At 57.3% G+C, this 20,206-nt stretch overlaps 1 protein-coding gene and 1 pseudogene across 2 annotated transcripts; one reads left to right on the top strand and one right to left on the bottom strand.

The window, feature by feature from the left end:
- Positions 1–574: 574 nt before the first annotated feature.
- SCYL1 (SCY1 like pseudokinase 1) lies at positions 575–20,056 on the top strand. Of its 2 annotated transcripts, none has more exons than XM_090050865.1 (18): positions 575–773; positions 2,000–2,140; positions 2,474–2,596; positions 2,993–3,213; positions 4,391–4,481; positions 4,783–4,938; positions 5,255–5,413; positions 5,952–6,059; positions 13,354–13,467; positions 13,619–13,774; positions 14,187–14,375; positions 16,869–16,944; positions 17,050–17,229; positions 17,360–17,481; positions 17,610–17,708; positions 18,083–18,370; positions 18,789–18,870; positions 18,957–20,056. In XM_090050865.1, exons 1-18 carry the CDS (start codon positions 663–665, stop codon positions 19,079–19,081), a joined length of 2,541 nt encoding a protein of 846 aa, XP_089906991.1. In that variant the 5' UTR covers positions 575–662; the 3' UTR covers positions 19,082–20,056. The 2 variants fall into 2 exon arrangements, with proteins under 2 accessions (XP_089906991.1, XP_089906989.1); XM_090050863.1 differs by having other exon boundaries at positions 576–773; positions 17,607–17,708.
- On the bottom strand, positions 6,075–11,826 carry LOC149860479 (uncharacterized; annotated as a pseudogene).
- Positions 20,057–20,206: the final 150 nt, after the last annotated feature.

Below are 20,206 nucleotides of genomic sequence, written 5' to 3'. Positions count from 1 at the left end.
CCCCCTGCGGCAGGTTTGGGCATCGTCTCATGTCGCATCAGGGTTCGCCATGTCGTTTTCTGAACGGCTCAGACAACAGGTTCGCGCCGGGATGGTTTGAACCGTCTGGCCAGGGGCTGGACTCCACGTCACCTCCGCACAGTCCCTTCCAGCCCCGCGTCTCTAGGATTTCAAGCAGAGCGCAAAGTGTTTGGAGAGCTGCAGCATCATCTCTCAGGTTGTTCTTTGCCCTTAAAACAGGTGCCCGTCAGTAGAAGGGGGTCCTGGGCCTGCTTTGGACGCCAGCTCCTGGAGTCCTGGGAGTCCCTGGCTGGGCTTGGCAGGATCTCGAGGGCTCTGGCCCTTCTGGCAGAAGTCCTAATTTTTCCTGAAGAATACTGGGGAATTTGGGGGGTCAAACGATAGTGCACTGGGCCCGCACCTACCAGGCAGCTGGGAACAAAGGCCCAGAGCAACAGGAGGGCAAAGAGACACGGAATCAGGGAGTGGCGGGGGCGGGAGCCCGGACGCCTGGGTCCTCCCCTCGCCTCAGCTGAGCCGCCGGGAAGCGGCGAGCTGGACGCCGGGCTTCCCTCCCGCCCCGCCCCGCCCCCGCCGCGGGCGCCCCCTGGCGGCCCCGGGACGCGCGCCGCGCCGCGCCGGGCCCGGGCCGGGGACGGACGATGTGGTTCTTCGCGCGGGACCCGGTGCGCGATTTCCCCTACGACTTCGGCGCCGAGGGCGACCGCGGGCGGCCGGCGGGGGCCTGGCAGCTGCACCGGGGCCGCCGCAAGGTGAGGGCCCCCGGCGTGACGTGGCCCGGCCCCCCCCCGCCCATTGCATGGCCTGGGGGGGCGGTTGGCAAGGGCCCCTGGCACTAGGGGGACCTTGCAAACCCCTCCCCCCTCTATTGCGTGTCCCGGGGGAGGGGGCAGGTTGGCAAAGGCCCATGGCAACCGGGGGCAGCTTTGCAAACTCCCCACCCCTCTATTGCACGCCCTGGGGGCGGGGGCAGGTTGGCAAGGGCCCATGGGACCTGGGAGCAGGGGCTTTGCAAACGCCCCCCTCCCTAAGGGGAACAGCTAGGCAAGGGCTGGGACCCCGGGGGGTTGCAAACACCCCCCTCTCTTTCATGCCCAGGGGAACAGGTGGGCAAGGGCCCATGGGAACATGAGGTGGGGGGGCTTTGCAAACACTCTCCCCATAAGGGGGACAGGTTTGCAAGGCCCCCCCCCACATTGCAACCCCTCCAGGGCAGGGGGTACCCCCCAGCTGTGGGGATCTGCAGGCCCGGCTGAGAGCCCAAGGGGTCCCTGCCCCTATCCTGAAGCCGAAGCCCCTCCCCCTTTGTTCCAATCAACAGGGGCTTCTACCCCCCCATGTACACTGCCCCCCACCTGCGTGACTGCCAGGCTCTCTGGGGCAATGGGGGCATGTGGATTTGGGGTTGGGGTAATTCAGGGCTGGCAAGGGGATCCTGTGCATGTGGCACGGGAGTCGCCCAGCTCCACCCTTGAGGTGCAGTAGCCCCCAGAAGCTTCCGGACCCCCCCGTCCCCAGATAGGTGAGGAGGAGTCCAGGACCTCTTCTCTGCCCCGGGGTAGAACAGGGGCCCTGCTGGACCAGGCCGCAGGGCAGCTTGTACACACCCCTACCCCTTTAGGGATGGCTTTCTGGACCCCATCAATTAGGTGGGGGGCTTCTTGGGACCACTAGAGGGGTGTTCCAGCCCCCCTGAGCCTGCCTTGGGGGTGGTAAATGGACTGCAAAGTGGCACCTTGCAGCTGTGAGCACTTCTGGGGAGGAACAGCAACAGCAGCCCCCATTACACAGTGACCACCCCACTTCTCCTGGCCCCCGGGGGAGGTAAGATGGGTCCTAGCCGGGCCTGGAGAGCCAGGGGATCAGCCCCCTACTCCCTGGCTAGGCCTGTGCCTTGGTTTCCCCATTTTACGTCACTCCCCACAAATCTTGGAGGAGCTGAGCAAGACACGCCACGCTGGGCTTGTGTCTTCTGCAGGCCACAGGGGACCCAGTGTCAGTGTTTGTCTATGAGGTGAAACCCAACGCAGATGAGCAGACGCAAGCGGCCAAGTCGGCCTTCAAGCGGCTCAGGACCCTCCGGCATCCCAACATCCTGTCCTACATCGACGGCTTGGAGGTATCGGATCTGGGGCTGGGGCCAGGACCGGGGCTGGGCTCCCTTGGGGTCCGTGAGCTCAGATCATGGCATGTCTGGGCTCTCCGCCGTGGTGGGGGTTTGGAACAGTCTGCAGGGGTCTGTGCCCCTCCTGGAGCTGTGTAGGGGCCCTGATCTCAGGGTGGGGTATTCCAGGGACCCAGTCTTGGCAGGGGTCTCTGTGGCCCGTAGCACACGGGAAGCCCTAGTCTCCATCCCTGCAGGCTGGGCAGGGTGTACTGAGCCCGGTGAGGGTGGGGGATGCGTCTACAGAGCCGCCTGCCTGTCTCACGTCCTGTGGGGCCCTGTGGGCAGACAGAGAAATGCCTGCACGTGGTGACGGAGCCTGTGACACCCCTGAACATATACCTTCAAGCCAGAGCAGAGGCTGGAGGCATCAGTGAGCTGGAGATCTCCTGGGGGCTGCATCAGATTGTGGTAAGAGAACCTCGGCGTCTGGGCTCCCAGCCCCTCTGCTCTCACACACTGAACCCCACTCCTTTCCCAGAATTAAGGACAGAACCCAGGTGTCCAGCCTTCCCCCCCGTCCCCCTTATTCCCTCCCTACCTTTTTGCTGGACCCCACACTCCCCTCCCTGAGTGGGGAGAGAACCCAGGAGTCCTGGTTCCAGCCCCTTCCATTCCCAGAGCTGGAAAAAGGACCCAGGTGTCCTGACTTTCCCATCATTCCCTCTCTCACTGTGTGCTGGCCCCACTCCCCTCCTGGAGCGGAGAGAGAGAACTCAGGCATCTGGGGCTTCCCCCCACACTCTCCATCTCTCCTGGGGCCTGTGGGAGCTCCTGGCTGACCCACCACTATCTCCCTCCTGGCAGAAGGCGCTGAGCTTCCTGGTGAATGACTGCAGCCTGATCCATGGCAATGTGTGCATGGGGGCTGTCTTCGTGGACCGTGCGGGCGAGTGGAAGCTGGGGGGCCTGGACTACATGCACTCAGCCCAGGGCGAGGGGCCCCCTCCCCACCGGACTAGCCCTGACCTGGAGCGCTATGACCCCCCCGAGAGTGCCGACAGCACTAAGGGCACTGGGGAGAAGTGGTGAGTGGGGCTGGGGCCTGGCAGCGTTCGCACATCAGGGCCCCAGTCATAGTTTCGTAATGCTTAGGGTCGGAAGGGACCTAAACAGATCAATCGGTCTGACCCCCTGCCCTGGGCAGGAATGGGTGCCGTGGTCATATCACCCCAGCCAAATATCTGTCCAGCCTTCTCTTGAAGACCCCCAAGGTAGAAGTGAGGACCACCTCACTTGGGAGCCCATTCCAGAGCCTGGCAGCCCTAACTAAAGTAACGTCTCCTGATGTCCAGCCTGAACCTTCTCTCTAACAATTTGTGGCCGTTATTCCTAGTAACCCCATGGTGCCTGGGGGAACAGAGCCTCCTCCAGTTCTCACTGATTACCCCTGGTCAGTTTGTAAATGGCCACCAGATTTCCTCTCAGCCTTCTCTTGTGGAAAATGAACAGGTTCAGGCCCTTTAGCCTCTCCTTGTAGGGCCTGCCCTGCTGCCCCTTGACCATGCAAGTGGCCCTCCTCTGGACCCTCTCAGTGCTAGCCACATCCCTCCTGAAGTGCGGCGCCCAGAACTGGACACAGTACTCCAGCTGCGGCCTGACCAGTGCCGCATAGAGGGGGAGGATCACCTCCTTGGACTTGCTTGAGATGCATCTGTGGATGCACGACAAGGTGCGGTTGGCGTTCCTGGCCGCTTCCTCGCATTGGCGGCTTAAGTTCATCCTGGAGTCAACAATAACTCCAAGATCCCCTTCCGCCACCGTGTTGACAAGAAGGGTGTTTCCCAGCCTATAGGTGTGTTGCTGGTTCCTTCTCCCTAGATGCAGCACCTTGCACTTGTCTGCATTGAATTCTATCCTATTCTCATCTGTCCACTTCTGTAACCTGTCCAGATCTAGCTGGATTCTGTCCCTCCCCTCCAGCGTGCCCACCTTGCCCCACAACTTGGAGTTGCCAGTGAATTTGGACAGTGTGCATTCCACACCCACATCCAGATCGCCAATAAATATGTTGCACATAGCCTTGCCTGGAGGGTCTGGACAGCACCTGGTGCCCTCAATCCCAGCCTGCAGGTTCTATACATCTTCTAGCACCTCCCTGTGCCCGCCTGGCTTCTCCTGATCCCAGCCTGGGGGGTCTCTACAGGGCCTGGTGTGGTGTGAGCTATATGGGTAAGTGGTGATGTGGGCCTTTGCCTCCTGCAGGTCAGCTGACATGTGGCGTCTTGGCTGCCTCATCTGGGAGGTGTTCAATGGGCCCCTGTCTCGCCCAAGCTGCCTGCGCTCACTGGGCAAGGTAATGAGGTGCTGTGGAGCCAGAGCCTCCAGCCTGGAGCATGGGGGATGAGAGCAGGGGGGCTGGGAGCCCAAACACCTGGGTTGTTTTCAGCTCTGGGGGGGAAATGGGGGCTGGGGGGTTAGAGTAGGGTGGGCAGGGAGCCCGGACACCTGGGTTCTCTCCAGCTTGGGGAGCAGTGGGAGGGGAGAGTGGGGGCCGTGTTAAAGCTGGGGGTGCCAGTGCTTCCCTGTAGTGAAGTCTCCATGAGGGGCCCCTTCCTCCCCACTCTGAGTGCCACCCTCTGCTCCCCTCCTTCCAGATCCCAAAGTCCCTGGTGCCGCATTACTGTGAGCTGGTGGGCGCTAACCCTAAGGTGCGGCCCAACCCTGCCCGGTTTCTACAGAACTGCCGCAGCCCCAGTGGCTTCATGAGCAACAGCTTTGTGGAGACCAACCTTTTCCTGGAGGAGATCCAGGTGAGTGCTTGGGGGCAGAGCTGCTGAAGGCTTTTCAGAATGGTGCCATGGGTTGGGGACCCCAATTTGGACCTGGGCTGGGGGCACCAGCTAGGGCAGGGCTGGGGGCTTTCTCCTCAATACAGGGCTGTCTCTAATCTGACCCAAGGGGTCTGTACAGCACCAGCCATGGCCCCAGGCTTGGCCTGGGAGTCTGTTCAATGCCTGGTGTGGCCCAGCTCAGCCTGGTGGTTTTGTACAGCACCTGGTGCCCCCCTGGTCTCAGCCTGAGGGATCTGTACAGCGCCCTGATCCCGTTCTTCCTCCCCATCGACAGATCAAAGAGCCCACGGAGCGTCAGATGTTCTTTCAGGACTTGAGCGACCACCTCGATACCTTCCCGGCAGATTTCTGCCGTCACAAGATCCTGCCCCAGCTGCTGACGGCTGTGGAGTTTGGGAGTGCTGGTGCTGTTGTGCTCACCCCACTCTTCAAGGTGAGCCCCTGCCCAGGGTGCAGGGCCCTGACATCCTCTGTGCCAAAGAAACCAAGGCTGTAGAGGAACCTGGACACTAATACCTATATGACTGCCAGCACGTGGTCTTGAGGGGGACAGGGGCTGGGGGTCTTGCCTCCCCCAGGCCAGCTGGGTGAATGCTGCAGGCTCTGGGATGTGGGTGCCCCTGCGATGCCCAAGAGCAGGGGGAGCAGTATGGAGGGCAGGCTGCAGGCTTCAAGGAGGGAACCCAGGTGTCCGGGCTCCCAGTTCCCCTTGCTGTCAATTCCCAGCCTCCACTCCCCTCCCAGAGCTGGAGAGAACCCAGGTGTCCAGCCTCCCAGCCCTTCCTGCTTTCACCCCCCCAGCCCCCACTCTCCTCCTAGAGCCAGGAGGGAACCCAGGTGCTCGGGCTCCTAGCTTACCCTGCTCTATCCCTGAGCTGGGCATGGAACCGAGGAGTCCTGGCTTGGCGCAGGCCACCGGGTCTCCCTAGTCTCTCCCCTGCCCCACTGCTCTCCTGTCGCTTGGGCCACAGGTGGGGAAACTCCTGGGAGCTGAGGAGTACCAGCAGAAGATCATCCCCATCATCGTCAAGATGTTCTCATCCCCTGACCGTGCCATGAGGATCCGGCTTCTGCAACAGGTTGGTGGTGGCGGATGCCAGGAGCTCCAGTGCATAAACCTGGGTGGGTTGGAGCTGGGAGCCCGGACACCTGGGTTCTCCCCAGCTCTGGGAGGAACATGGAGTCAGGGGCAGAGAGCAGTGACATTACCTAGATTTAACCTTTAAATCTGGGCAATCCTGAAGTCAGGGAAGTGGGCTTGGACCAGGCCAGAGAACAGAAACACTCTGAGCCCAGGTAGTTACAGTTCAGCTTAAAACAAAGAAACAATAGAAACTGGTCCTAAGTCTTGTGCCATCCTAAGGGCAGAGCATCTCCCTGCAGCTGGCTGGGCATCCAGGAGTCTTTGGTCTGCCATCTTTGGCAGGCATGGGGGTGGGGGGTCCACAGTTCTCCTTTTTGCTCTCTCTTTTATGGGTGGTCCACTCCCCTCCTTTCTCTCAGTTGCCTCGGTCTTTTGCTTGTGCCTCTCTCCAGATATTTTTCTGCTGTTCTAGAGGTTTTTCCTGTTTTTCTTGGTTCTTGTCACCCTTGATGTTATATGTGCTGATGCTTACAATGTGCTTTCTCAGGCAGTTCCATGCTTTTGTAGTCCCTTGTTTACTCAGGTCATCTATAGGGGCTACTCGGGTCATACAGGGAATATTCTGGTCACCTACAGGTGATACTTGGGTCATACAGGGGATAGTCAGGTCACCTATAAGAGATACTCAGGTGATACTTAGGTCATGCAAAGGATACTTGGGTTACGTATAGGGGATACTCAGAGAATACTTGGGTCACTTACAGGGGATACCTAGCATTTTCCCCTTGTGTTGTAGAACAAGCTACAGAGCCCAAAACTCAGTTTTTGCCATGCCGTCTATCAGCCACCCCCTCCTTGCTGGCCCTCCTAGAGAAGCCATCACCTTCATTTCTAGGCTTGGGTGTGGTAGAGGGTTGAGACCTATCTGACTCGACACCTGGTGGGTCGTAGCCACTCATGGAGCACGTAGGAATTCTTGATAGAGTTCTCACTGTCCTCACCCAGTCTTGCCCCAGCTTCTGCTGTAGCACTGACTGGGATTTTAACATGGCGTATTGCATCCAATGCAGCTGTGCATGGTAACAGACAAAGAAAAGATGAGGAAAAGGAAAATGGATCTTTGTAAAGCTGTGTTACTGTTTCTCTAATTTCTCCACAACAGCAAAACATGTTGCTCATTCATGTGTCATTTCCATTATTTCACAGACCAAGGTAGCTACAGTACAGCAAAGATAATGATGGGACTCAATAATACAGTGATCAGGGGTGTGCAGTAATGTAAATGCGTCCTTGGTTGAAGTCCCAGTGTGTTGGTTTATCCCACTAGGTTTGTGCAGTACTTTCTTTGGTTTGACCACTCTGTTCCTCAGGTTACCCGGAGCAGCTGGGGAATCTCCACCCATGTAGACAAGGCCTTGGCTGGGATGATGTAGTTGGCGCTGGTCCTGCTTTGAGCAGGGATTTGGACTAGATGTGACCTCCTGAGGTCCCTTCCAACTCTCATTTTTTGTGATTCTTTCTGCTGTGTCCACATCCTACAAACCATCGGAACTGCGGCTTTCATCACAAGTATCTGCTGAATTGCTGCTTGGGCCGGTCTTCCAGGTCTGTTGCACAGCACCTGAAATGTAGTTGGCAATGGGGCTTTCACCCCTCATTCCTGTCCTCCTGTCCTTTCCAGACTTGTAGCTGGGAAGAGTGAAACCATCTTGGGTTCTCTTTCAGATCCTGACATGTTTTCAGTTCTAATAGTCCCCATGCACAGGGGACCTCTTTTCTTTAGTGCCCCCCCAAAACAAAACAAAAAACCCCATCACCTGGTCTCCAGTTTCCCAGTCTTGGGGACTGACTGCTGGGCTGTTTTCTGGATGTGTGCCTTCAGTGCTATAGCCACTTGTCCCTGCATAGTGTGCACTGATTGGAGCCAGTTTTGGAAGGACAAGTTTGGAGGCTATCTAGGGGCTCCCCTTCTAGCCACTATTGCTCTGGGAGATGCATCTTTTCCGCTATCATGGCTTTATGCAGGGTAATTCCATGCACGGCTATGCTTTCTCTCAGCACCACTAAAACGAAGGGTCATTTTTAGATCCGGTCTTTCCCTCGTTGGTAGATCTCCGTTCACAAGGCAGTTTTTATTGTCCTGTTTGTCCTTCCCACTTGCCCTGCACTGCATGATCCGTTTTGTCCCAGAAGCCTGACAGACCGGCTGTGTGATTTCTCTGATGAAGTGGGGGCCTCGGTCTGCATTGGTTTCCAGGGGACATCCCCCCCCATACACCTGGCCACTAATATCTGTGCCATGATGGCAGCTATGCTGTTACAAGTTGTTAGGGCTTTGATTCATTTTTTGAAGCGATGCACTACTTCCAGATGGTACTTATTTCCCTTTGCTGTCTGAGACATGGGTTCTGTGTAGTCTGTAGCTTCCCTCATGGACCACCAATTCTCTATATCCCAGGAGTTGGAGCTGCTTTGGTATCGGGGTTCTTCACTGTATATGGTAGATAGTGGTCCATATAGTCTTTCACTTCCTCCCCCATTGAGTTGCCTGCAGCCTGTCTGGGGCTTTGTCTTCCCCCAAATGTCTGTGTTTGTGCAACAAAGCTATCATCTGCACCCTTACCCCTCCAGGTACTGCTCTCCCTGTCACCCTGGGCCTTCTGCGTGCTGTGTCTTGGCTAAGGCCAGTTCTCATGGATCTTGCCAAATCTTCCATCCTTTTCAATGTCTTTTCCGGTATCCACCGTTTTTTCATCAGCTGACTTCATACCTCTTTCTTGTCCTACTGGGGCTGGTCCAAAACCGCTCTCATTACCCAGTCTGAGTTAGAAAATATTGCCGTCTGTTCATTTATTGGAGTATTCCTGAATGCTCTAAAGCTTTCTTCTTTGAAGCTGTCTGCATTGAATGCAGGGTACACTTCCCTTTTCTCACTTCCTCTGTGTCGCAGTCATAGGGAAGCAGGGCTAGAAGGGACCTCCAGAGGTCATATCTAGTCCAGCCCCCTGCCTGAGGCAGGATCAGCCCTATCCAAACCATCCCATACACAGCCTATAATCTAAATGTGACATAAGAGGTGTTAATATTAACTGTGGCATATCCTGTATGGGGAAACTCATTTTTATAACAGCTGGATTCGTCTACAAATGGAACAACCTAGGGTCCTTTCTCTGCGTTGGTGAGGGTCAAATTCCCTCTAAGTGGAGGATGCTTCTCTGGCTTTGTTTCAGGCAATAGGTATTCATGTTTGTCTCCCTCTGTAAGTAGGCTGCATGGGGCCGGAGGTAAGCTGGCTTGGCTCTTTGCACTGGCTTTTTTCTTTCCTGGTGCTGAGGTTCATTTTGCTAACCTTGGCTTGGATACGTGCCTTTGTGAGCTTTTCCAGATAGTACGCAAGCACCGAAGAATGGCCGTTGACTGGGTCAGACCCCAGGTCCGTCTTGTCCAGTCTCCTGTGTGTGGCAGTGGGTGGAGGCTGAAAGGGAGAGTGAACTGGGCCGAAGCAGGGTTTTTCCCTCTGTTTCTCTCTCACTTGCAGCCTCTGGCATTTAAGGTGCAGGAAGTTTGTTCTGTTGGTAAGATTTTGTGTTTAGTGGGTGGGAGTTGGAAAATAGAGCACATGGCACCTGTGTCTACCAGCATTCGTTGCCTGGTTGTTGCTGGGAAATCAGACGCTGATGGTCAGTCACTCTTATTCATCATGAATCAAGGGTGCCAAAAAGAGCGACTGTGGCACTTAGCACTTTTACTGGCCCAGGCTCCCTGCTTTTCTTGTAGGTGGGGGGTGCTGGGATTTTCTGCCTGACTTTCATGAAGAGCTAGTCTCCGCAGTAACTCTGTGTCTGGTAACCCATCAATATCCTCCTCCTCTTCGTACTTGGTTAGTCTCCGCCGAAGCTCGGCTGTCCATGAGTTGGACTTTCTTCTTTCCCACAACAGCGGGGCCCGGCCTTTTGGCCTCTGCTGGGGCCCCACATCAATGCCAGCTGCCATTTTACCTTCTCCGCCCTTCAGCTGGGGAATGCCTGCCTCTGACACTCAAACCTTCGCTTAGGATTCTTTCCAGTTCCCTCATAGCCTGGCCTGTGGTCATCCTGCAAAAACTCTGAGGAATGGAGCTAGTCTTGTCACAAGGGGGTCCTTAAACTCAGGTCTGTCTCAGTCCAGAGGGTTTCCTAAAGGTACTTCTGTTAATTGGTATAGCATTTTTTCCAGGCAGTGTAAGTGTCTGGATGCTCTCCTGGATTCTGCTTTTCTTTGTGAAACAGAACCACGGGGTGCACCTCGGGAAAGAAGACTTGAAGCACTGCCTTCCTCACATCTCTAGGGTCCATACACCAACCTAGCTGCACATCCCCAGGCAGAGCTATAAAGTCATCTGGCACCACACACTCTCTAATCATGTGAGCCAGGTCCCCTGTGAGGTACCTACTCTGTCCCTCAGGCAGCCTTTGAGCCTGTGCCAACCATTGGATGGTGGTTTCTTTATTTAGACATGCCAGTCTTTGCCTAATCACCATCATTGCCCCAATCCTTATTGCAGTGCCCTTAGAAATGCCTAGTTTTAACTCCAGCTCCCAAATCTGCTGGCGGCACATGGCGTGATCCAGGCTGGAGGTCTCCCAGGACTCTTAATACAGCCTGGAGAGCTCCCTGGGTGTCCTGTGCCTTCTGTCTCCAGCCACTGACCTCCTCACGGAGCTGATCCCTGCTCATTCGCTTGTGACTAAGCTCGTTTTCTAACCCGGTGATTTCCACGGCACTCTTCAATGCAACACCTTGTACCTCATTGACCTGAGTCTGCAAGGTCTCTGCTTTTCCCTGCAGCTCCTTCTTCTCATCCTCCGGCTTCTGATCTGCATTTAAAGCATCCTCCAACGTTCTTGTAAGCTCCCTATACACCAGAAACAGCCCTTGCAGCGCTGCTGTCTTCTTCACCTTCCTGTTTGGCTTTTCCCTGACACCACCCAGTTTGTCTGCTGCACACACGGTTGCGAGTAGGCGTCTGGGCCCTTAAAAGCTTCTGGCGCCCACACCAAAGGGATGCCTTTCTACAGCACAAAGTTCTTGAATTTGAGGGTTACATCTTTTCCTGCTGTGTCTGCCTTGGGAAGGAATAAATGTCTCAGTCTGAGCTCTTTAAGTTCAGGCGACTTGGGAATGCCGAATCTGTTGGCCCAAGTTTAATAATGTTCCAGTCCTTCAGTGCTGGAGGCTGCAAGTGAGAGAGGAACAGGGGGAAAAACCCTGGTCACTCTGTTGCCCACAATTTAACGTTTAAATCTGGGTGATGCGGTATTTCAACTCGGTATTGTGAACAACTTAGCTCTTTCTTTTATATATAAGCTGCTCACCCAAGCTCCGTGCTACTGCTGGCCCCCTGGGTGCAGGTTCCACGCTGCCACCACCCCCATGCTCCATGGTCCTGCACAGCTGCAGCTCAGGTCCTGCCGCTTCCCGACCTGCTGCCTGGAGCCAGCAGGAGATGGGGAAGTGGAGCAGGTACTTCGGGGCTGCGGCAGCAGAAGCCCTGCATGGAAACTGCATGCTGCCCAGGCTGCGCCCTTTTGCCCACAGGGGTGGGAGCAAGGTATAGTAGGATGTATTTGGGGCTGTGTGTACATGTGGGCACCTCGCTCCCACCCTCATGAGCGGAAGGATGCAGGATACAGTTCATTGTGGGGTGCTGTGGGCCAGATGAACGTGCTCGGTGGGCCATATTTTACCCACGCTGGCACATTGGCGATGAGTAGGGGGTGCATGTGCATACATTTGCACCCTCTGAGATTGGCCATGCACCCCCTGCAAGCACCAACTGCGAAACCGGAAGTGCCACTGGAAGTACACTTCTGGTTTTGCTGCTGGGGGACCCCCTCCCACTTCCCTCCCATTGGCAGTCTGGTGCCCCCCAGACTCGGGAGGCCCCAGTCGCCCGTGCCCTGGCATATACGTACACATGGTCCCCTTGCTTGACCACTTTCTTGTGCTTCTGCCAGCCTGCAGAGAGCTTGTGCAAAACTGCAAAATCTGAAGGTTTCTCCAGAAGATGAGAAATCCACATTTTTCTCCAGTGAAATGTAAAATCCATGGCTTTCTCCATTTTTCCAATGGAAACAAAAAACTCGGATCCCTGGTGATTAGTCTACATACCCATAGCTGTAACCAGAATCTTTTTATACGTGGTGTTCCATTTTGCTGACACAGTGGTCACCGTGACCTGACTCAGGTTGTGGTGTGCCTCGTGCGGCTGTCCAGCTACAACCCCCAGGCCTTTTTCCTCCTGTTCAACAATTGGTTTTAGAGCCCCAGAGAATTTCAGTTTTTCTCTGCCATCCATTAGCAGTAGGCTATCAGTGTAAAATGAACACAAGGAAGTTTTTTCATCTCACCCGGAGTGAGGTAAGCTGGGAATTCAGCCAGATTCCTCCAAGAACGTGTCCCTCCCTTGGTGAAAGGGGCATCGGTGGCTACGGAGCATGACAGTGAGGGGCACACCCTCTGCATCGGAAAGTCTTGTACTGTAAACGCTGGAGATCGCAAATGGGAGAGGAACAGGGGGAAAACCCCTGCTCAGACTGTCATTCTCCCTTCCAGCCTCCGTTCTTGGCTGCTGGAGGACATGTGAGACTGGGCCAGATGGACTATGCTCTGACCCAGTCCAGGGCAGCTCTTGTGTAGCAGAGTGGAGGGGTCTGGTGTTTCCCAGGCATCTGGGATTTGCTGCTGCCATAAGGGGCCGGGAAGGAACCTGCCCCTTTCCTGTTGTTACATGTGTCAGGGTTTTCTTCCCCCTTCTTTAGCGGGGCTCGGTGTCATCTGCAGCCAGGCTGTGTGCCAGCACTTCTGCTGGGTGTTCAACCTGGAGGCTTCTGGCTAGCACGTGTTGCCCCCTGCTCACGGTCACCCCAGTGTCTGCATTGGAGGCTAGGAGGGAATTCCTCCCCAACAGTCAGCCCGGGGGGGGTGAGTTGCCTTCCTCTGCAACGCCTCTGTCTTAGATGCATAGAAGCTCCCTTGGCAGCAGCTGTGGCAGCAGCTGGGCACTGCAGCCCTTGTTCTCTGGTGTCACCTGGTTAGGGGCTCTGGGAGGCTTGTGCGTGCTTGGAACAGGCCAGGACATGTCCAGGCTAGTTTGGACAGGGCTAATCCTGCCTCAAGCAGGGGGCTGGGCTAGACGTGAGCTCTGGGGTCCCAGCCAGCCCAGCTGCTCCGTGGGGTCCCTCCTTGGCTGTCCCTGGCAGCCACCCTGGATTCCAACAGCTCACCCATGCCCGTGCGTGGCCTTGCAGATGGAGAATTTCATCCAGTACTTGACGGAGCCTGTGGTCAACACCCAGATCTTCCCCCACGTGATGCATGGCTTCCTGGACACCAACCCTGCCATCCGTGAGCAGACGGTCAAGGTAGGTACCGGTCAGCCCCACAAGGGGAACTAGGGCGGCCTGGCATTGCTGCCCAGGTGCTCTGTCCTGCTTCCAGCATCATTCCTTAGCTGGACCTGTCCCCAGTCCCCAGCCACAATGACCAGGCCCCTCCTGTTTATCCTCCCTGCAGTCAATGCTGCTGCTGGCACCGAAGCTGAGTGAGAGCAACCTGAACGTGGAGCTGATGAAACACTTTGCCCGCCTGCAGGCCCGTGATGAACAGGGCCCCATCCGCTGCAACACCACTGTGTGCCTGGGCAAGATCGGGCCCTACCTCAGCGCCTCCGTGAGTGCCAGGGGGGGCGCCAGGGGATAGGAACAGCTCCGGCTGCCCAGCCCACGTGCGTGTGTGTGTTGTAACAAGGAAGCCCACATCCGTCTTCCCTTGGGACACTGGAAAGCTCCAGCTTTTGGCTGAAGCCAAGAACTTCTAGGAGCCAATCGGTGCCTGGCCCTGCTGAGTGCAAGCCGGGGGGGCTACGTGGGGCAGGGTTGACCCCATGGGCATGTCAAGCGCAGGCTTTAGGGCTGGATTTCAGCCCCTGGGAATTGGCTGCAGGGAGCACAGGGGCCCCAGAATGATGTGGCCAGACTCCGGGGGATGATAGTCCCTCAGGTACATACAACGCCTGGCACAGGAGGGCTCCCAGCTGCCACCTGACCCCACCTCGTCCTCCTCCCCCCATCCTTCTTTCCAGACCAGGCAGAGAATCTTGATCTCTGCCTTCAGCCGAGCCACCAAGGACCCGTTCGCCCCTTCCCGGGCTGCGGGTGTCCTGGGCTTCGCCGCTACACACAACTTCTACTCGCTGTCTGACTGCGCCTTCAAAATCCTGCCTGTCCTTTGCACCCTGACCATTGACCCTGAGAAGACCGTCCGGGACCAGGTGAGGGGGCTCTGGCCTGCCCGGCGGGGAATGCTTCTGGGTGTTGGGCTGCCCTAGGGGTGGATGGTACCAGTCACATTTGGATCAGAAGAATCCTAGAGCATTGGGGCTGGAAGGGACCTGTGGGGGGGTGACATTGAGGCCAAGCCCTGCCTGAGACAGGGTCAGCCCTGTCCAAAGCGTCCCAGACAAACCTGTCGTCCAGCTTTAGCACAACTACATGGTTACTCCAGCATAACTCCAGGCATCGCCCCTGATTCCCCCCACCACAGGAAAAGCGGGGGGGGCACAGCCTGCTGATGCAAAGGGTGTTAATAGATGCTTGAGATGTGATGGAGGCCAAGCCCGCACTACAGAAGAAGGCAACCCCCACCCCCCAGTCCATACCAAACTGACTAGTGGGGAAATCCCTTCCTGACCCCGAATGCAGCATTGGTCTGAGCCCAAACAGAGGGGCAAGAGACTCTAGCCAGGACCCTCAAGGGTTGAATCCCAGGAGGAGCATTGGCACAGCCCAGTCACCACCCCCAGCCTGGCTGCAGCCAGCACCCAGTGCCCCTGAGAATAAGAATGACCATGTCCTGGGTCTGTCTCACCCAGTCTCCCATGTCCCTCAGTGTCTGGAGGAGTAGAGGCTGGGAGGGAGAGTGACTGGGTCTGAGCAGGGTTTCCCCCTGTTCCTCTCCCATGTGCAGCCTCCAGCATTGAGGGGCCAGGCTGAGGAAGGCTTAGAGAAAACCCAAACCCTGATTTTGCACTCGAGCCAATGGGCAGCTAAATTGGCAGATGAACATCATCAGTGTGTCTCCGCATCCAGTGCTGGAGCTGGGCACAAATGACATGAAAGCTGCCTGCAGTATTCTGTCACCAGAAAGAGACCTGGGAGCCACCATGGGCAGCTGGTTATAAACATCAGCTCAGGGCTCCATCGCCGTCACCAAGGCAAACACCAGGGTGGGGACGGTGAAGAGGGGAACTGTGAGCGCAGCAGAAAGGATCACAGTGCCCCTTGCTACATCCCTGGTGTGTCCACGTCTGGAATATTGTCCAGCACTGGTCCCAGTACATCCAAAAGGCTGTGGAAGAACCAGAGAAGGACAGCAATGCTGACTGGTGGTCTGGGGCAAAGTTGGGGGGTCTTCCCTGGGAGGAGAGACTCTGGAGGCCAGGCCTGGTCACTGTAGAAGAGAGAGGCTTGGGAGGGAAAAATAAACATTTATAAAACATTCATTGGGGAAGAGAAAGTAACTTGGGGGTTATTATTGACCGTCTCTCATCAGACAAGAACAAGGGTCATGAGATGAGCAGGCTGTCAGGTTAAAACCAACATGAGGAAGTTATTTTCTACCCAGCCTGGAATTAAGTCCTGGGGCTCATTGACCCCAGACGTAGGAGAAAAGTGGGAGTTCTGCCCAATTCCCCAAAGGACTGGACACGTCCTTGGAGGAAAGGGGCATCCATAGCCATGAAGCATGGCAGTGAGGGGCATGGCCTCTGCAGCAGATCTTCCTGGACCCTCAGTGCTGGAGGCTGCACATGGGAGAGGAACGGGGGAAAACTGCTCAGATGCAGTCAGTCTCCCTCCCAGGCTCCACTCTCTGCCACTGGGGGACTGAGCCAGATGGACCTAGGCTCTGATCCAGGACATGGCAGGTCTTATGGAGAGTCAGCGAGCTCTCATACCATTGGTGATACTGTACTCCTCCTGATGACCTTGTTAGCTGTAATCAAGAGACCACTTGTAATCAAGCTGTAATCAAGAGACCGTGTCTTGCTGATGAGCCTGTTCAGGGGTTTGTGGCTCACGAACACTAGACAGCATGCTCTGTTCACACCTGGCGCTAGCCAGGGTGATCCACTGAATATGGCACCAGCATCAATACAGCCCCTAGCTCAGGGACAAGTGCTCCCAGCCACCTCCTAGTCCTCCCCAAATACCTCTAGACGACAGTGTGGCAGGTTCGGGTGTTATGTCTCGTTTATTGTGATGGGGTTGATTACTTCCTCCAGCAAGTTAGACATTGCATCTGCATGGGATGGTTTGGACGGGGCTGAGCAAACCAGCGGGAACCTTGGGAGGTTTCTTCCAGCCTGATTTCTCCGTCTTGTCTATGATGGCTCACAGCCAGCTCTCGCCAGACATTCAGCCCTTCTCACTGGACAGGGCGGCCTGTTGACCAGGTCGCTCTGGTCTTGGGTTTGGTGTCTTGTTCCCATCTGATCCCCTGGTTTCCAACCATTGGCCTGCTGAGATGTCTAGAAAGGGGGCTGGGAGCCCAGATGCCTGGATTCTCTCCAGCTCAGGGAGGGGAGTGGGGACTGGCAAGGCTAGAGCCGCCTGTGTGCTTAGTGTTCTCTTGTCCAGCATGATGGCAGGGGCTGAGCCCTAGATCCTGGATGGGGCTGGGGGGTCTGCGCAGCTCCTGGCTGTAGCCAGGACCTGGCTGTCTCAGAGCAGTGCATGGTAACCCGCTACCTCCTGCCCCCACACAGACATTCAAGGCCATTCGCAGCTTCATGATCAAGCTGGAGGCCGTTTCCGAGGACCCGTCTCAGCTCGCAGAGCTCGGTGAGGGTTCCAGGCACTGGGCAGAGGGTGTGGGGGCAGGTCTCCAACCCCTGCCGCTCGGGGCAGACTCATCACCTTTCTCTGCTGGTTTCATCCTTCTTGCAGAGAAGGACGTGCACGCAGCTTCTACTAGCCCCGGGATTGGGGCTGCTGTGAGCTGGGCCGGCTGGGCCGTCACAGGCGTCTCCTCCCTCACCTCCAAGCTTATCCGGACCAATGCCGGGACCCCGGTGGAACAGGCAGAAGCACCCGCAGGGGGTGCCATGCCAGAGCCCCCCAAACCTGGTCAGTCAAGGGTCAGGGGATGCAGCTGGGCTTTGGCTCCCAGTTGTGCCTTCACAATGGAAATATAGAGGAATTCTAGGGCCTTCCCCTAGTCCCTGCCTAGGTTGACTTCTCTCCCATTGTCCTGCAGAAGCTGAGAGTGTCCCTGCCCCGGTGGTGTCTCCTGCCTTGCCCAGCCACTGGGAAGAGGCCGGAGAGGAAGAGGAGAGCTCAGTGGACAGATGGGATGATGAAGACTGGGGCAGCCTGGAGGTGAGGGGGCAGGCTCCTGTCAGTGGCAGGAGCTGGGGAGGCACTGGGCACTCACCGCCTGGGAGTAAGACACCAGGCCCGGGACAGCAGTGGATGCCAACAGCATTCTTCATTCTTCCTCGTAGCAGGAGACAGAGCAAAGCAGAGGCCAGAGCAGCCCTGATGCCTGGAATACCCCTGGCTGGGTGGAGGCGGCCACAGTGCCCAAAACTTCTGGAGCCAGGCCGGTAAGGCAGCAGCTCCCTGCTGGGACAGTCAGACCTGGTCCCTGCCTGGGCAGACAGCCAGCTCATCCTGGGGGAACCTGAGCCGGTTTTGTACCCAAGGGGTGGAGCAGACAGATAGGTGCCTGCCCTGTGGGGGTGGGGGGAGCAGGGCCTGACTGGTGCATCCGGGTGTTGGAGAGTTCAACTGAGAGGACCCCCCCCCCCACATACACACAGTTTGAGTCAAGCCAGGGTAAAGGGGGGTTCCCCTAGCCCCCAAGTCTGCAGAGCCCTGAGAGAAGTCATCCAGCCTCTCTCACCCTGGTCCAGCCACAACAGGGACCTGTCAGATGTTGCCGGCCTTGACCTTGCATCATTTCCCTTCTGCCTTCCAGGCCATCAGCTCGTCCAGGAGGCCAGACCCCGATTGGACCAGCTCTGGCTGGGAAGTGGATGCAGCCTGGAGCCGGAAGAAGGGGCCCCAGGCCCCCAGTTCCCTGGGGGAAGATGGCTGGGATGTGGAGGGGGATTTTGGCACCCCAAAGTCTACTCCCACACCCTCTGCCCCACCTGCGGGGACCCGGCTGGCTAGCGAGTACAACTGGGGCAGCACAGCCACCACTGAGACACCTGACCCCTTCTTCTCTATTGCCTCAACCCAGAAGCTGGCAGCTGATGGCCAGGTAATGAGGTAGTGGGGGTGGGGGGTTAACGGGGTGGGAGCTGTGGGTTGAGGCTCCCTGTGCATTGCTGCGGGGTAGCTCAGACCCACAGGGGGACTTGGATCCCCCCCAGCTGTGGATAGCTGGGCAGGGCCAGGCCTGGGAGGCTTCCCGCCAGATCAGCTCCCTTCTCTCTCCCACCCTTTCTGGGCACCCCCTGTACTGGAAGGAATATGGGGCTTGGGGTGAGGAGCCCAGAGGCCTGAGCTGTCTCCTGCTCCAGTGGGAGTGTGGGTGAGGAGGATAAGGGCAGGGGTGCTGGGAGCCCAGATTCTCTCCAGCTCTGGGAGGGCAGCAGGTGGAGAGCAGGGGGATCGCTGCACCCTACACTGCCTGGGGAGGGGAACGGAGTGGACTCAGACCTGCGTTGCCCTTGCAGAAAAGCACTGACACATGGGGCTCGGACGCTGGTGGGGACTGGAGCACAGAGGACGCCTGGGAGTCTCTGGATGCTGATCACGGTGAGTAGCTGCCACTGCAGTCCTCAGAGTACTCCATGCCCTCCCCCCTCCCAACCCACCTGCCTCTTGCCTTCCTCCCCCACCAGGGCTCAGCAAGGCCGAGCTGGCCCGCAAGAAGCGTGAGGAGCGGAAGAAGGAGCTGGAGGCCAAGCGGGCAGAGAAGAAGGCGGCACGGGGGCCTATGAAGCTGGGAGCCAGGAAACTGGACTGAAGGGGGACCCTCTCCCTTTGCTCCCTGGGGTCTTCCACCATAGCTTCTACATCTGCTCCTAAAGTCTCCGTCTGTCCAGCCAGGGAGCCCTGCGTGAGCACAGCTGCCGGGAGGCCTCAGGGTGAATGAGGGTTTCCCTGCTCGGTCTCAGCTCCTTCCCCAGCATGTTTCCTGGTTGGGGTTTGGGGGTGTCTTCAGCCTGGGGCTGCCTGGTCAGAGCGTGGGTATTTATTCTGCCCAGGCTGGGGGTCAGGGAGGGGCTGTTTTGCCTTCTCCGCCTGCTGTGACAGTTCTTGTACATAAGGGGAATAAACAGCCTGTGTCTGAGGATGTCCTGGGCACAGAGAGTGGGGTGTGGGGCTCCCCCGAATGCTCTCACTACCCTCCCCTGCCTGCATATCCCAGCATGGCACGGTCTGGCCTTTGTCAGGCTGTGGTCTAGGCTGGGCACCTTATGGCTTGGAGGCCCCCTCCTAGCCCTTCTCACGGCAGTGCTCCTTGGCTCCAAACTCTGGGAATTAATTATCTTGCCTGTGGCACCCCTCATCACTCTTTCCCAGCTCCTGCTCTTCAGCCCCCTCTGCACATTTGTCCTCTGGGCTGGTTGAATCTGGGTCCCTTGGTCCTGGGACAGAATCATCCCCCCCCTCCCCACTACAACAGCCGGGGAGCAGGAGAGCTACAGCGCTCCAGGGTGAGGGCTGGAGGGCCTGCGGTAAGTGATGATGGGCAGGCAGGTGGGTGGAAGCCGAGGCCGCTGCTGGGTGCTGCTTACCCTGGGGCAGGCTTACCTTGGGGACACAACAACGGGCTCCTGGCGGGCTTGGAGGGCCGGGGCTGGGCCAGAGGGAGCTGTGCCCTGAAGCAGAGGGGCTCAGTCCCTGCCCTGTGGCGCATGGGGTCTATGGACAGGTGGTCCCGTGGCATGTGGAGACATTCTTGTATTGCAAGTCAAAAATAAATCCCTGTCCACTTTCCCTTTGCCATTCGCCATCCTGCAGACTGCAGGTGTCCAGGCCCAAGGCGAGAGACCCAGGCCTGCAGGCAAGAGGTCCCACGCGACACCGGGGTATGCCAGGCGGCGACCGGCAGCGGCTCGGGGGCTGAGATCACAGGGCTGAACTT

The sequence above is a fragment of the Crocodylus siamensis genome, chromosome 6 (genome assembly GCF_052110815.1).
Source record: "Crocodylus siamensis isolate JL-2025a chromosome 6, ASM5211081v1, whole genome shotgun sequence".
In the NCBI taxonomy this organism is placed as follows: domain Eukaryota; kingdom Metazoa; phylum Chordata; order Crocodylia; family Crocodylidae; genus Crocodylus; species Crocodylus siamensis.
The sequence above is the reverse complement of the archived record's forward strand: the minus strand, read 5'-3'. Positions and strand labels throughout refer to the sequence as shown.

Bases quoted from the DNA above. Each gene is read 5' to 3' on its own strand.
- SCYL1 (XM_090050863.1), top strand. From the start codon at position 663: ATGTGGTTCTTCGCGCGGGACCCGGTGCGCGATTTCCCCTACGACTTC. The intron at 2,141-2,473 runs GTATCGGATCTG...CCCTGTGGGCAG, and splicing joins CCTACATCGACGGCTTGGAG to ACAGAGAAATGCCTGCACGT. The intron at 5,414-5,951 runs GTGAGCCCCTGC...CTTGGGCCACAG, and splicing joins TGCTCACCCCACTCTTCAAG to GTGGGGAAACTCCTGGGAGC.